This window comes from Canis lupus, chromosome 8 (assembly GCF_011100685.1).
Source record: "Canis lupus familiaris isolate Mischka breed German Shepherd chromosome 8, alternate assembly UU_Cfam_GSD_1.0, whole genome shotgun sequence".
Classification (NCBI taxonomy): Eukaryota; Metazoa; Chordata; class Mammalia; order Carnivora; family Canidae; genus Canis; species Canis lupus.
Genome location: NC_049229.1, coordinates 62,193,864 through 62,209,647, shown reverse-complemented (window position 1 = coordinate 62,209,647; position 15,784 = coordinate 62,193,864). Strand labels below are relative to the sequence as shown.

General features: G+C 36.1%; 1 protein-coding gene across 3 annotated transcripts in view; it reads left to right on the top strand.

Moving 5' to 3' along the window:
- Positions 1-15,784, top strand: part of RPS6KA5 (ribosomal protein S6 kinase A5) — a 170,355-nt gene that overhangs the window by 95,899 nt on the left and 58,672 nt on the right. For 2 of the 3 annotated variants that reach the window (XM_038545557.1, XM_038545556.1), the window contains 2 exons: positions 6,344-6,459; positions 9,550-9,657. In XM_038545557.1, coding sequence (XP_038401485.1) covers positions 6,344-6,459; positions 9,550-9,657 — 224 coding nt within the window. Of the gene's footprint in view, positions 1-6,343; positions 6,460-9,549; positions 9,658-15,784 lie in introns of those variants that run through there. The other variant, XM_038545558.1, reaches the window with a different exon arrangement.

Sequence of the window (15,784 nt, the reverse complement as noted above, 5' to 3'; positions counted from 1 at the left end):
ATTCATTGAAGGAATTAAAATATCACACTAGAAAATATTCATTTAGTGAAACAGAAGGTTCTAAAGAAGGAATAGCGAAAAAAAACTATATAAATATATATATATAAAACAAAAAAGTAAAACAGTAGGCAGAAACCCAGCTATACCAATAATAACATTAAATGTAAATATACAAGACCATATAATCAAAATGTAGAGATTGTCACATGGGGGAAAAATTCAGTATTATGCTGTTTATAGGAGGTACAGTGTAGATTCAAAGATACGAAGAGATTAAAGAAGGATGGAAAGAGAGAAATCACACAAACAGCAACCACAAGAAAGTAGGAGTGGCTTACTAATATCAGACAAAATAGACTTTAAAACAAACAATGTTACTAGAGATTAAAAAGGGATACTTCACAATGATAAAAGCACCAATTCATCATGAAGACGCAATTATAAACAACTATGTACTTAACAACATACACCCCAAATCTATGAAGCAAAACTGAAGGAATGAAGAGAGAAATAGACAAGTCAGCAATAATACTCCACTTTCAATAATGTATAAGATTGAGCAAAAGAGCATCAAGGAAATAGAAAATAAACCACCTAGATATAGTAGAACTCTCTAAACAACATAGCTGAACACATATTTTTTCTTTTTGTTGTTGTTGTTAAAGATTTTATTTATTTATTCATGAGAATACACAGCAGAGAGAGAGGCAGAGTCACAGGCAGAGGGAGAAGCAGGCTCCATGCAGGGAGCTGACGTGGGACTCGATCCCAGGTCTCCAGGATCATGCCCTGGGCTGAAGGTGCACTAAACCGCTGAGCCACCCAGGCTGCCCCACATATTTTTTTCAAGTGCACTAGGAACTAATTCTTTAGAATAGATCATATGCTAGGCCATTAAAAAAAAAAAAAAAAACTCAATAAGTTAAAAAAGATTAAAATCATACAAAGTATGTTCTCTGATCACGATGGAATAAAATTAGAAATCAGTAACAGAAAGAAATTTGGGATAACCACAACTGTGAAATTTAACAACATACTCTTATATAACCAATGTGTCAAAGAGAAATCAAGAAATACTTTGAGATGAGAGAAAATTAAGGCACTACATGTCAAATCTTATGAAATGCACCTAAACCAGTGCTTAGTGGGAAATTTATAGCTATTAATTGTCTAAATTTAAAAAGAAAAAATTATTTCTTTTTAAGAAGAAAACATTTTGAAAAGAACTCCAATCAGTAACTTAGTCTTCCACCCTAAGGCAGTGGAAAAAGAAAAGCAAACTAACCCCAAAGTGAGCAGATACAAGGAAAATAATAAAGATTAGGCCAGAAATTAATGAAATAGTGTGCAAACAATAAAATGAATGAAGCCAAAAGATAATTCATTGAAAAGATAAAGAAAATGACAAACCTTTAGTTAGACTGACCAACGAAAATGGAAGAAGACTCAAGTTTGTAAAGTTAGGAATGGAAGAAGGGACATTAATACTGGCGACAGTTGTAAAGGGTCATAAATTAAAACCATGAACAAGTGCATGTCAACAAATTAGGTAGCTAAGATGAAATAAATTCCTAGAAAGGCACAAACTATTAGAATCAAGTGGAGGAAATACAACTTCTGAATAGACCTATAACAAGTAAGGAGATTGAAGAAGAAGAAAAAGTAGTAGTAGTAGTTAGTAGCAGCAGCAATAAAATTAGTAATAGTAGTAAGAATAGTAGTAATAAACTAACCACAATGAAAAGCCCAGACCCACATGGCTTCCATAGTGCATACTACGAAACATTTAAAGACCAATTAATACCAGTTTTTACAAATGTCTAAAATATAGAAGAGGAAGAAACACTTCCCAACTAATTTTACGAGGCCAGTATTATCTTAGTACCAAAACCAAACAAAAATATCAAGATAAAACAAGAAAACTATGGACCAATATCTCTTAAGAATAAAAACACAAAACTCCTCAACAAAATACTCTCAAACTGAAGCCAGCAACAAATTAAAAGGACCATATACCGTGGCCAAGTGGGAATGCATCCCAGGAATGCAAGGCCAACTGAAAATCAATCAAAATACCTTATCAGTCGAATAAGGGACAGAAACCATATTAACATCTTGGTAGACATAGAAAAAGCATTTGACAAAATTAAACACTCCTTCGTGATAAAAACACTCAAAAAAGTAGGAATAGTGAACTTCCTGAAAGTCAGAAGCCTAAAAATCAAGAGGCTTTCTTTCCCCCTAAAATCAGAAACGAGGTAAGACTATTCACTTTCACCCCTTTATTCAACATTTTAGTCAAGAAAAGAATGTAAAAGACCTTCACACTGGAAAGGAAAACTAAAACCTGTGTTTACAGATGACATGACCTTAAAATAGAAAACCCTAAGGGATCCACTACAAAGCTATTCATATGAATGAACAAGTTCAGCACAGTTGCAGGAGGCATGACCAACATGCAAATTCTGTACACCTGCAGCAGGTGAAAAATCTAAAAAAGGAAATTTTAAAAACAATTCCGTTTACAATAAAAAAGTAAAATATTTAGGAATAAATTTAGCATTAAAAAAGTGCAAAACTGGGATCCCTGGGTGGCGCAGCGGTTTGGTGCCTGCCTTTGGCCCAGGGCGCGATCCTGGAGACCCGGGATCGAATTCCACGTCGGGCTCCCTGCGTGGAGCCTGCTTCTCCCTCTGCCTGTGTCTCTGCCTCTCTGTCTCTCTCTGTGTGACTATCATGAATAAATAAATAAAATCTTTAAAAAAAAATGCAAAACTGACACTCTGAAAACTACAAAATGTTGTTGAAGGAAGTGAAAGAAGATCTAAATAAATAAAAAGATCCTACGTTTACGGGTTGGAAGACTTAATATTATTAAGATGACAATACTCCCTAAACTGATCTACAGATTCAACACAACCTCTCTCAAAATTCTAGCTTCTTGCTTTGTAGAAATTGACGAAGTGATCCTAAAATTCATAGAGAAGGGCAAGGAACCTTAGAATAGCTATATAACAATTTTGAAAAGGAAGAGTTAAGTTTGGAAGACTGAACCCTTGCCAATTTTAAAATTTACTACAAAGCTAAAATAATCAAAGTATGGGACTAAAATAAAGATTATATATAATATATTTTATATATATATATATATATATATATATATCTCTTCTGAGAGTCCAGAAATAAACTTCTACAGTCAGTTGATCTTTCAACAAGGGTGCCAATGAGGAAAGAACAGTCTTTTTAATTAATGGTATTGGGACAACTAGATAGCCAATTTCATGTGGGCTTGTATGAAATTGGGCCCATACCTCACATGATATACAGAATTAATTCAAAATTGATCAAAGATGAAAAGTAAGAGCTAAAACTCTAACTTTCTTAGAGGAAGGCAAAGGTAAATCTTTGTGACCTTGGTTTGGCAGTGGTTTCTTCTTTCTTTCTTTCTTTCTTTCTTTCTTTCTTTCTTTCTTTCTTTCTTTCTTTCTTTCTTCTTTTTTTTTTTTTTTTTTTTTTTTTGGCAGTGGTTTCTTAAATATGCTATCAAAAGCACAAACAACTAAAGAAAAAACAGATAAATTGGGATTTCTGGTAGGGTGGAGTGGTGAGCGTGTTTTAAAATTCAATGTGGTGATAGTTGCCATAACTCTGAATATACTAAAAACCATTGATTTTTACATGTCAGATGAGTGAATTTCATGACATGTGAATTTTATTTCACATAAAAAACAAAATCAAAAGAGGCAAAAAAAAAAGAAAAGCCAACTTTGACACTTCACTAAAGAAGATACAAAAATGTCTAAGAAGCCATGGAAAGATGCTAAATATCATTAGTCAAGAAAATACAAATTAAAACCATAATGAGATACCACTAGACACTTAACAGGACAACTAAAATTATAATGACTGAGAGTACCAAATGCTTACCTTGTAGACATTCCGACTGACGTCATATCCCAGCCACTGATGTAGAGTACCTGCCCTATCAGGAGGTACTCTATAACAGCTCCTGCTGTTATAGCCCTTTAGTAGCTTCTGTATCTGGTTTACAGCTGTGAATACCTGGGCCCCTGCCCTGGCTGGAGGTGGCTGTTGACCTCATGAAATGTGCAGCCACATACCTACAAATGAAACATGTTTGTCTTATTGGAAGCCAGGTCTTCACCTTTGGCTCTTTGTTCTAAAAGTAGGAAGTAGGTTACTTGATGTTGGTTCAGGTTTGTTTTCTTAGATTTGTAGTTACTTTTTCTCAGTCTTCCCAGCAAATGGAAAGTAAACACTGTCTATGTTCCAAGCAACTGCAATCCTCACTAGTTACTATTCCCATTGTAGGGATAAAAAACTACGGCTGAGAGACTTCATTTGCTCAAGGCAGGACACAGTGAAACCATTGTGTAATCCAGGTCCTGTGGACAATATCCAGGTGCCTTAAAGAGAGGAGTTCTTTTTGGGATTCTTTTTTACAACACACTTGCCTTTGAGTTTCAGAGTGATTTTCTTTCAGTCTACTTAATATGAATTCCACTGTAAAGAATTTTTATTTAATTAATAATATATCTATTGAGTGCTTACTGTATGTGGGTACTGTGTTTGTGGAGGTGAATACATCGATTCAGACTTTAAAAAGCTTAGAGTAGAGCAGAGAAAGCCACTGTGCAAATAAACATTTTCAATACAGCAGAATAATTGCAGTGGTTGAAGTCTTTAATAAGTACAGCAGGGAAGTGATCACCTCTAGAGTGGTGATTGCTGGAGTGGTTATCGAGGATGAGAAAATTGTGTAGGACGTACAGGAGTGGGTAGGAGTTTGTCAGTGGGTCAGCTGACCTGTGGGTGTCTATTTCTGTGTCATGACTAACCGTGGAAACCACTTATGCATAAACATCAGCATTAGATTTAAGCAAATAACTAGTTAAAGGTAGAAAAAATTCATTGTTAGTTGGCAGGAATGCTTGTTCCTTTACACCTTTTTAATAATTAGCTTTGTGTTAAGATATAATTAAAACCTCTTAGCAAAATACAGAAGCCTGAGAAGGGCAGTGCTTTTTACTGGCATGCGCTTCATAAAATACATTGCAAAGCAACCAGCTATTAGAGTTCTTTCATTCTGTTGCATCTGCTTTTTGGAATTTAAACAGACAAGATGAAACAAATTTGCAAGTTTATGAAGATTTTGCTTTGTTCATTTTTCAAACTGTGCTGAACTTGACAAACGAATATACTTGGGATACATGCTTTTCAAGTTTTTAGGAGGAAAGCTTTAAACTACATCTGTGACTGTTTTCAAAGTCTGCATTCTTACACATAAATGTGTGTTTTAAGGTCGCAGAGTTTCTGACGAAACTACTATCAGTTCATCAATAAATGTCTTATCAGAGCTAATTACGAACACAGTTCTGTTATTGCTTTTATTACTGTTTTTCAGCTCACTTAGGAATTTCTCACTGCAGCCTGGGTTTTTTTTTTTTTTTTTCTTTTTAAGATTTGTTTACTTATCTATTTATTTGAGAAAGAGCACCCACGCAAAAGCGAGAGTGGGGAGGAGGAGAGGGAGAGAGAGAATCCCAGGCAGACTCCCTGTTGAGCATGGAGCCCAACTCAGGGCTCAGTCCCTCGACTTTGAGTTCATGACCTGAGCTCACCAAGAATCCAACACTCAACTGACTGAGCCACTCAGGCACTCCTCACTGTAGCCTGTTTTGTCTTTCATTTCATTATTCCTTTTGGGATAAATAGGTCAAATTGAGAGGGAAGTGGGAATATTTTAGTTTCAGGTGTTTGACTCAGCCACATTGCACCACTTTTACTTTTCGGCTGCATGAAGGGTACCTGCTACCTAATAGACATTTTTTGAAAGGGTACATAGAAAATTCTAGAAAATGAGGCCTGCTTAGAAATAGTGACTGGCAGCTATTAGAAAGGAAAAGCTGGGGTTTTTGTGTTTTGTTTTATTCTGTTCATTTTTTATCTTAGTTATTACAGTGGCTAATGTTTTGGTACTCCACAGCAAGTTAAGTATTATGCAGCGATGGCAGAAGTTTCTGATACACTACATTTGGGAAAACATTTAAATATATGCAGATGCATGTAATAGTTTTAATGGCAGTACTCTAGGCAAATCCACTTGATTGCGACTTAGGGTAGTCATTATCTTATGCAAGTGTATTACTATGTAAATTTAGTAATATGTTCTAGATGAAACTGTATACTATACACAAACAATTGTGCAAAAATAATATATTAAAATCAGTGCCTTCTGGTTAATCCAAAATGATTAAAAGGGAATACTACCTTAAGTTTATGAATACAAGTCAAAGAAAGAAAAAATATATTTCATTTTTAGATTATATAAATGGTGGAGAACTTTTTACTCATCTTTCTCAAAGAGAGCGTTTCACAGAGCACGAGGTGCGGATCTATGTTGGAGAGATCGTGCTTGCCCTCGAACATCTCCACAAGGTAAGATGCTCAATCTTTGGGAGTTCTTTTTTTGAAAAATCTGTTAATTGAGGTAATGAGCTAAAAGAGCTAATGTTTTAAACATCACTGTCTTCGTGGAGATTGTGAAAGCATACTTACACGCTGTTGCCAATTTTCTCAATTCTGTAGTTCCCTTTTTAAAAATCTCCTAATTTTTTTGTAGTTCCTGTGATACAGATGAAAAAGATAGAACCTGGCAGTTTTTTTGGTTTTGTTCATGAAAAATCCTAATGCTTATTACAAAGTATCATTAGAATAAAAGCTTTTCACTTTTATGATAACTTTTAAAATGAAACTACAAGTCATAATATATGTTTCCTTAATTGTGATTTACTGCACTGCAGACTCTGCCTCTGTGTCTGCAGGGCATGTTTCTTGATTAGGTTGGAGAATATGAGTTCCTTGACAGAAGTGCCTGCCAGCTCCCAGCTACCCCACTCTCCCACTCTGGTTTGCCTTGGTGATTGCTTTGTCCTCTAGGTGCTCCCTTGCGCCCTCTCCCTCCTTCTCCTCTACTGCCTCATGTAGCAGGAGCTCAGTTGCTAAAAACTAAGTGGAATTCATGTCTGTGATGCTGTTTGAACTCTGTTAAAATCAGTTTGAACTTAAAAATATATATAGTCTTTCACGTACTATTAATCTTGATCCAGGAAATTTTGAACAAAGTTTTTTGAACTTTTAATAAGGAAGCGTTATGACACGTTATGACAAAAGCAGTCACTCTGTGACAAGGCGTGTGTGTATTCCCTTAGAAATAGAATGCACTCAAGTAATTTTCATCAAAGTATGTGAGACCACGTACTTTGGAGACCAGCACAACCGAGTCTCTATGTTAGGATGAGACAAGTATGTCATGGAGCCCCTGTTCATTGTTGAGAATTCAGATCCTGCACTGGATTAGAAATGAACAGAGACTAAAGTGGTGATTATGGAGCAGAGACAGGGTAGAGAGAGATGAAGGGAAAAGGCAAGGAATGGGGAGGAGGTTTTTAAAGGGGCAGAGAGACTGGAATGGCAAGATGGAGGCCATGGACAGGAGGGGCTGTAAGAAAAGATGGCGAGAAGATACGAGCACGGAAGGAAGGGGTCAGGAACAGGGGAGATCTAGTCCAGAGCAGAGCCAGGACTGGGCAGGCGGGGGCTGGGAGTCAGAGGAGGAATCTGAAGGGAAGTGGGTGGAAATGTATACAAACAGGAGGGAAAGAGAAGAGGCCTGGTGGGCGTGGGGGGCGGGGCTGGGTGATGGAGAAAAGGGACAGAGGAACCAGAAGGGAGCTGACCAAGGCCTGCTGTGAGGGGACAGACACCCATCCCTTTTGGTAGTTGTCAGGTCGTGGTCAGCTTTTGCCTGTGAGTATCTCTGTGGGGTATAAAGTAGTTAGGACATCTTCATAAGTGAACCAAATTAAGCCCAGGAATGGGCTGAAAAGATCTTTGAGTTTTATGCTTAGGGATCTTAATTGTAAGTTTTTATAATATAAAAATGATGGTGGAAATCACCATAAATACCAGAGTAAAAACAAAACAAATACAAAGCTCCGATGGGTAAGCTAGTAAACTCATTTTTTTTGTGTGTGAAAGCTTTAATTCCACTAATTCTGTTTATTAAAGGAAAATCTGTGAACATCTGTTATTATTAAAAGAGGGTGATCAGAACCACAGAAGTAGAGAACATGATGAATACTGGGTATACGTGTGATGGATATGGAGTGAAAATAATATAGCAAATCAGACTTCAGCTAAGTTTTTCTTAATCTTACTACCCTAAAAAGATAAGTACAAAGAGATACATGAAGAGATACATGAAGCCAGTAATATTAACCTTGATACAGCTGCTAACATTGAGTTTCCCAGGAAGAGACAAAAATGGAAGTTTACTTGGAAGTGATGAGGTAAAGCAGATAATAAATGATTTATTTCTAAAATTGCTTCCAAAGAGTTTCTTTAAAAAAAAAAAAAAAAAAGAAGTTGCACTTGTTGTTAGATGCTTATGAGGCTTCAAGTCAGATGTCTGTTCAATAGATTGCAGATGTCATCCTTTCTTATAGAACACTGAAGTTCTGGGAGGAAAATTGCCTAGCATTTTTCCTTGTGTAATTTGTTGTTTCAATTTTAAGAAGTTATTAAGAATCTGCTTTTTCATATACTTAGTGTTGTGGAAAGCAGTGTTTCTAAGTTTAAAAACATTTAATTCAGGCTGACATAACATGAAATGTGCAAAGCACATATATCAAGAACTTCTTGTATGACTTGTGTATAGATTTATTTAGCTCGAGAAATAGCTGAAGTGTTTTACTATAGAACTTACATGCAAACAAAAGGGAAGGATATATAAGAACTATCCAATTGACTTATTTCACTTATTTAGAACTAATGATCAACCAAAATTAACCTATGATCTTCACCCTTTGTGTTTAGGAGCCTATTGTTCAACAAGTCTTTATTAATTATCTATTTGGCACTGTACAAGATACTAGAAAAATGCATAAAAATTGAAAAACAGAGTTAGGGTATGGTTATATTGAGACAAGCAGGAAATACCTAGAAAATATCAGTTATTTTTAGGTGAGTAAAATGTATTTTTAGATAAGTGAAGGAATAAAAACAAATACATGACTAGTGTGGATCTAGTTAGAAAGCTCTCTGAATCCTTTAGGATGTGATGGACATGAATTGGCTAGCAGTACCTGAAAAAGATCATCTGCAGTGATACATCCAGAAGATAGAACAGGAAAAACAGAGTTAACAGTAGTCCACAGAGAGACCCCGTGGAAGCTGGTCTAGTGGGAGTAGATCTTCATTACACAGAGAAGAAAGACGTGATAGGAGAGGTCCAGGGAGCCCAGCAGATGAACCCTGAGATGGAGGAATTCACATTGTCCCTAGAGCCCAGCAGATGAACCCTGAGATGGAGGAATTCACATTGGCCCTAGCCAGTGACTAAGAGCCCTTGCAGCATCCTGAGCAGGAAAATCCATTTTTTGGTTTGTTTTTAAGGTAGATAGAGACTTTCCTAATTCATTTTTTAGAAATTATTATTTGAAAATGCATATTTGTTTGTTTTTACAGTTGGGAATTATATACCGTGACATTAAGCTTGAGAACATTCTCCTTGATTCTAATGGCCACGTGGTGCTGACAGATTTTGGTCTGAGTAAGGAGTTTGTGGCTGAAGAAGTAAGTATTATATTTTAATTTGAAGTTAGTAACAGAATGTAAACAATGATAAAAAAAATTAGTTATAGAGTAAGCATTTATCAGGGTAGTACCATATGGATTATGGATTTTTGTACAAGTTTGCCTAGAGGAACATCTTGACATGAATGACTGTAAAGATTTTTAACTTAAAATTATCATCTTGTTGGAATTACAGTAAACCTTTGATGGCTATATCAGAATTCTCTAGTTTAAAGCAAAACTATGCATTTAACTTTCCCTATAAAATATAACTGAAAATTTTAAATAATCCTTTGGACCCTTGAGGAGGATTATGGCTTAGTTGGTAACCAATAGAAAATTACAAAACAAAGGATAGAGTTTCAATTGTATTTACAAAGTAGTATGTTCTGATGGTCCTTTGAATTCACTTGATAAAAATGACAAGGATCTACTAGAACTACTTTTTTAATAACCTTGCTTTTTTGTTTATATGAATTAAAGTGTAATAGGTAATGTGCAGATTTTAAACATGGAAGACTTTGGATTTTAAGTATTGTTAGTATTTGTTTACTGTTACAGGTACATTTAATGACTTTTAAAAATGTACATCTACTAGTTCTAGTTAAATACTTACATAGCAGTTGTGATAAAAATTATGTTTTTATACTACTGGCTATGCAAAATACAAGGTAAATTTGAATGCCAACTCATTCTTATCTAAGAAATTATTGGTATAGAATACCAATAATTTTTGTAGTGAAGGACTCTGTGATTGTAAAACACATCATTCTTGAGTTCCACATGAGGTGTGTCTGTTTCTGATTGTTTGCTTTTTGCAGTATTGCCAAAGCAGTCCTAGGTGAATTCCATAAGTGCTGAAATTATACAACTAAAGATCCCATTTTTTATCATATCCATATTCATTCAGTTCACTTATTCAATAAATATTTATTGACAGCCTCTGCCATACTAGGTACTGGCTAATGCGATGATGAAGAAGATGGAAATGGTATCTGCCTTCATAAAGTTCTGGTTATAATTATACTGATTATCTGTGACAGAAAAATCGTAAAAGAGATGAATTTTTGAGGAATTTACTTCAAAGTCTGATTTTTAAAACTTTTTCTCCTTTGTAGAACTTTTCATGGCAACTTCAGTAAAATGTGACAGATTAAATATGTTTCCTGTTGCTTCCTCATTAAACCCCCTACACAAAAGTAAGGGAGTAAAATAGGCATGTACTCAAAAGAGAATGAAGAAAATAGGAACCACATTTTGGAGGATAGACAGCAGGAATATTAGTGGTAACCAATATAGCATCCCTTGTCACAGTTGAATCCTAAGCTAGTAACATGAGAAACCTCAAAGCAAGCTAATTTGTACTTCAGGAACTGGCAGCACCAGGTGTTCTTCAAAGTAGGAGCATAGGTTATATGGTCAAAAGTCTGTATAAGAAACAGCCCCCCTCAGATCTGCCACATATTTGGTTCACCTAGGCAACCGTGCTTTCCTTACCTTCAGGGAAGACAGAGGGTTGAATAGAAAGACTGGATTCAGGGCAGTGGACTGAAGGTGAGGACAAAACAAGGAAACTGGTGGTTCAGGTGCAAAATGGCACAGTGAGCCATGGAACTCCCGTGGCCTCTTTCTGCTTCTTCACTCTGAGGACATGACTTCCTAGACAGGAGTTTGGAGGATTCCTCTCTGTGAAACTGAGAACAAAAACTCTGCAGATGCTCTCAGGTGCTGGTGTCACCAGGGAACTAGCCCAGCCAGATCTTTCTACAGAGAGGTCTGTGACTTGACAAGCCCAGCACATGCTGTAGAACCGTTTTGTGATGATGTCATGGTTTCTTTTTCTGTTTTGATGTCACTGTATTTCAGTGTAATTACTTCTTGTGTCTGTATTCCAATGTGATTATAGTTTCCGCTGTCATACTACGTATTTAAAAGCATTATTCTGAGGAGGAGTCTGTGGGCTTCAACAGATGGCCAAGGGATCCTTGGCATGTAAAGCATGGCTGCATAGAGAGATTTGGTGATCATGTTCTCCTCTCTCCATGGAACCATTCATGCATTTGCTTATTCACTCCATCAGTATTTGTTGAGCACCTTCTCCATACTGGACATTAGGCAAGGTCCTGGTAAGACACCAATGAAAGGAATCACTTAGTGACTCCTGTGGTTATGGGTACATGCGGCTGATCATTTGACAGACTTTGGCCCTGGGAAACAGCAAAAATAAACGAAAATCAGACACGGATTAGAGATGCTGAGTTTTAATACAGAAATACAAATTAATCAGAAATGCTGTGCAACTAAGTCAGCTAGATCCCTCCTCACAGGAGAGACTTCTGTGTTCTGTTAACGTGTCAACAGTTCCTCAGCAAGAGAGCAAAGAGAGTTTTAGTTGGATGCCATAGGTTTTAAACAGTTGTGTAGGTACAAAAATGAAATATTGGGTGGTGGGGGCACCTGGGTGGCTCAGTCGGTTAAGCACTCAGCTCTTCTTGATTTGGCTCAGGTCATGATCTCAGGGTCATGAGCTCAATCCCCACATCAGGCCCCTTTCTCAGCACAGAGTCTGTTTGAGATTCTCTGCCTCTCTCTCTGCCCCTCTCCCTACTCTCTCAACTAAATACATAAGTAAAACCTTTTTAAAAAATGAAATATTGGGATTCAATCTGAAGTAGAGAAATAATTTATAGATTTTCGTATTATTCCCTGAATACAACCCAACTGTATTTAATATAGTTATGTGTTAGTGTCTGTGTCATTAAGCTTTCCACTTTCATTTCTTCCCCTCAGACCACCAGCTCATTCTTCATCTTCCCATAGAGGACATACTATCACACTAGGCTTCAGGTTTCACTCTCAGGGCTAGGGTGGTGACTACCCTTCTCTGAGACCCCTACAGTGGGATCTAGTGGTCCTTTGCTCCCCTAATTACACCCAGCACCTATTCAGCAAGTTTCCCTGCCTAGACTCTTTCTACCTTAAAAATATTCCTGTTTTGATTAGCTAGCATTCCTTTTTGGTTTCACATGCCTCCCTGACTCACTTATATCAAAAATACTGTCTTTCCTGGAATGCATTTCTTTTTTGTCTATCCCTATTCTATCTCCTTGGTTTTCAGTTTAAACTCTAGTCTAAGGAGTCTCCTCCTTGGTTCCCAGTGTTTATAGAGAGATTCTATAGCCCTAGCTCCAGCTGACCTCTCTCCTCTTCTTCCTCTTCCTTTTGGACCCTTTTGTCACCATTTAAGCCTCGTCTCTCCTTTCTTAAAATTTTAAAGATGGAGAGATGGATGGATGGACAGACTGACTGACTAATAGATAAAATCTCTCTCAGAATTCTATACTCCCTTCCAGCTCTTGTGCTTTTGTTCTCTGTCAGTATCTGTCTACACACTCTCTTTACTTACCCACATGTCACTCACTCCTTCATCTAGTCCAGTTTGGCTTGCATGCCTACTGATGGACTATAAGTCTTGTCAAGGTTACTGTTGACCTCAGTTTTAGGTGCTTTTTAGTCCTTTCTTACTTGACCACCTTGTAATGTTGAACTGGATATTGCCTCCTGCCTTGGCTCCTATGACACCACACTCCCTGGTTTTCCTACTTTCTATCACTGTCTTTTGCAGGCTCTTCCTCTTCTACCCAAGGGTTCCTCACAGTTCAGTACTAAGTACTCTTCTCTGTTTATGCTCTACTCTCTCTCTCTCTATGCTGGTGCCATACATATTTAGGATATGTATGGCAACCTCAACCTCTCTTCTGGGCTCCAGGTCCAAAGATCCTTGTAGTGTATTTCCATTTGAATAGACTCTCATAGACTCCTTGAGCTCAACATTTTCAGAACTGAACTAATCCTCCCCTACCCAAATCTTCTTCTCTTTTAGTGTGTTGCAGTTTTGTGTGTTATAAATTCTGGCCTCATTTGGTCTGGGAAATATATTTCTATTGAATTTTTAGGAATCTACTTAGTATAAAAAACATATGCTTTTAAAATAGTTAAAAGTTTCTGCTCATGGTGTAATATTCATTTTTGAGTGTATTCATTAACTTAATAATTGAGCAAATATTATTTGAGTACTATGTGTCAGGTATTATCCTAGACCCTAGAAATACAGTGGTGAACATAACAAATTCCTTGCCCTAATGAGCCTGTGTATTCTAGAGGTGTTTGTCAAACAGTCATATAATTATTTCTAGAATTATAGTTTGCTAAACTAGGTTGTATACAGTATAAAATTTATTTATTTTAGAAACCTTTAAAATCTTTTATATGATAATGAACACTTTACAAGTTTGATACTTTTGATATGTTCTTTTCTCGGTCATAGAATTGATAAATCCCTTGAGATTCTGAGAATCAAAGAAGATATTAATCACTATTTGCAGGCTAGTCTGTGTCCTTCTTAAGATATCTTGAGAATATAATTCAGCAAACGTTTGTTGAGTTCCTACTATGAGTCAGTCTGCTAGATATTGGGTATATAATTTTAACATTGAAGACTTAAAGATAATGTTTAAAGGGGGTCTGTTTTTACCTGTTTATTAACAAATAATGTCAAAATGATACATTAATGTCCTATTAGTTACTGTGTACTTACATATGGTATATGCATCCTGTCTTTTCGTAATTTCACATTGAACACTTAAAAATATCACAACAGATTATTAATGTGAGTCTACATATAGCTAACTAAAACTAGAAAAATAATGTCCCCAACATTTAAGATAGAAGTAGCTAAACTAATTATAACATATTGTCTTGGGAGCTATACTTTAAAGGAAAAGCCTATGGATTAGAGACTATTTTCTGTTTTCAGAAAATAGAAAAATACCTTTGCTTAGCTAAGATGATATTATTCATTAATTAATTTTTGGAATATTTTAGTGGCCTTTGTATATAGTGGATAGAACATGTACTGAAGGAAGAGGATCTTTTTCAGTTCTCCACTTTGTGTCTGTGTAACATCGGGCAAGCCACGTAGTCATTATCCATTCTCAGTCTTAGTTTCTTCATCTGTAAAATAATAGCTGTCGTATCTAATGTATAGAATCATCGTATCACACAATAAGTTGATGCTCATGAAAGTATGTTCTAAAGTGTGAAGCAGTAAATATCAGTTTCTGCTTGTAGACATATTGTTTAAATTTTAGATTACTGTGAGCAAAACTAAAATATACAAATGAGAATCTTAAGTTACTCTCCTTTTCTGATTTATAGGAAAGTTTAAATTATGCCTCTCTTTAATAAATGCCTCGTTAATAATATTATCTGCAGTATTCTGCTATTGTGACATACATATCTCAAGATGCCTGGGTGAGGCTCAAGATCCATTAAGAGCATGTTTGCTTTAGGAATCAGATTACTCTCTAAGGCAGCTTTTTATTACTTTTGTCCCCTTCTTGATTGACTCATGACATGTGTTCACAATTCTTTTCATTTGCATATGCTCCTAAGGAATGTAATTAGGTCTCTGTAAATAAATCCTACCAGTCATTCACCAAACCAGTGACTTTGGATAGTTTTAGTTATTTTAGGGTAAACGTTAAGATGGAAGTGTTGGGAAAACAGGAGACCCAGAGACTAGTCAGAACATTTTTCCATTGCCTCAATTTTTCTTCTACTCAAACAGTATTACGCAATATAGGGATGGTAGCACATTAGTTTCAGCCATTTTTTTGTAAAGTTCTGCGAGATATCAGAGTAGATCCCTCACATTTGGATGGGTGGAGGGGAGGGAGACAGCAGGGCTTTGCCCTCAGATGTCTGCCTCACAGGTTTCCTTTATAACCTTTCTTACGGTAGAAATTATTGGCTCTAGTAAGATTTATTGTAATGCTCTTTCTTATTTTAAGGCAGGTTCAATGTACAAGTTCAGTGAGCAAGTTTAATGTAAATGTCATCACAGGGCAAGCAGGAACAACTTTTGAGTGGAGATTGTTTTCAAAGAAACTTCTATTATATATTCCATTTGTTCAAATCAGGTTAAAAGCATATCATTTTTATTTACTTGAAAATTATGTTTAGCAGTCACATTCTATATTAATGTAGAATGTATTAATCTGAAAATAGATCATTTTTTATCTATTTTCCAAGAAAAAATGAAAAATTACTTAAGACCCAAGCCTAA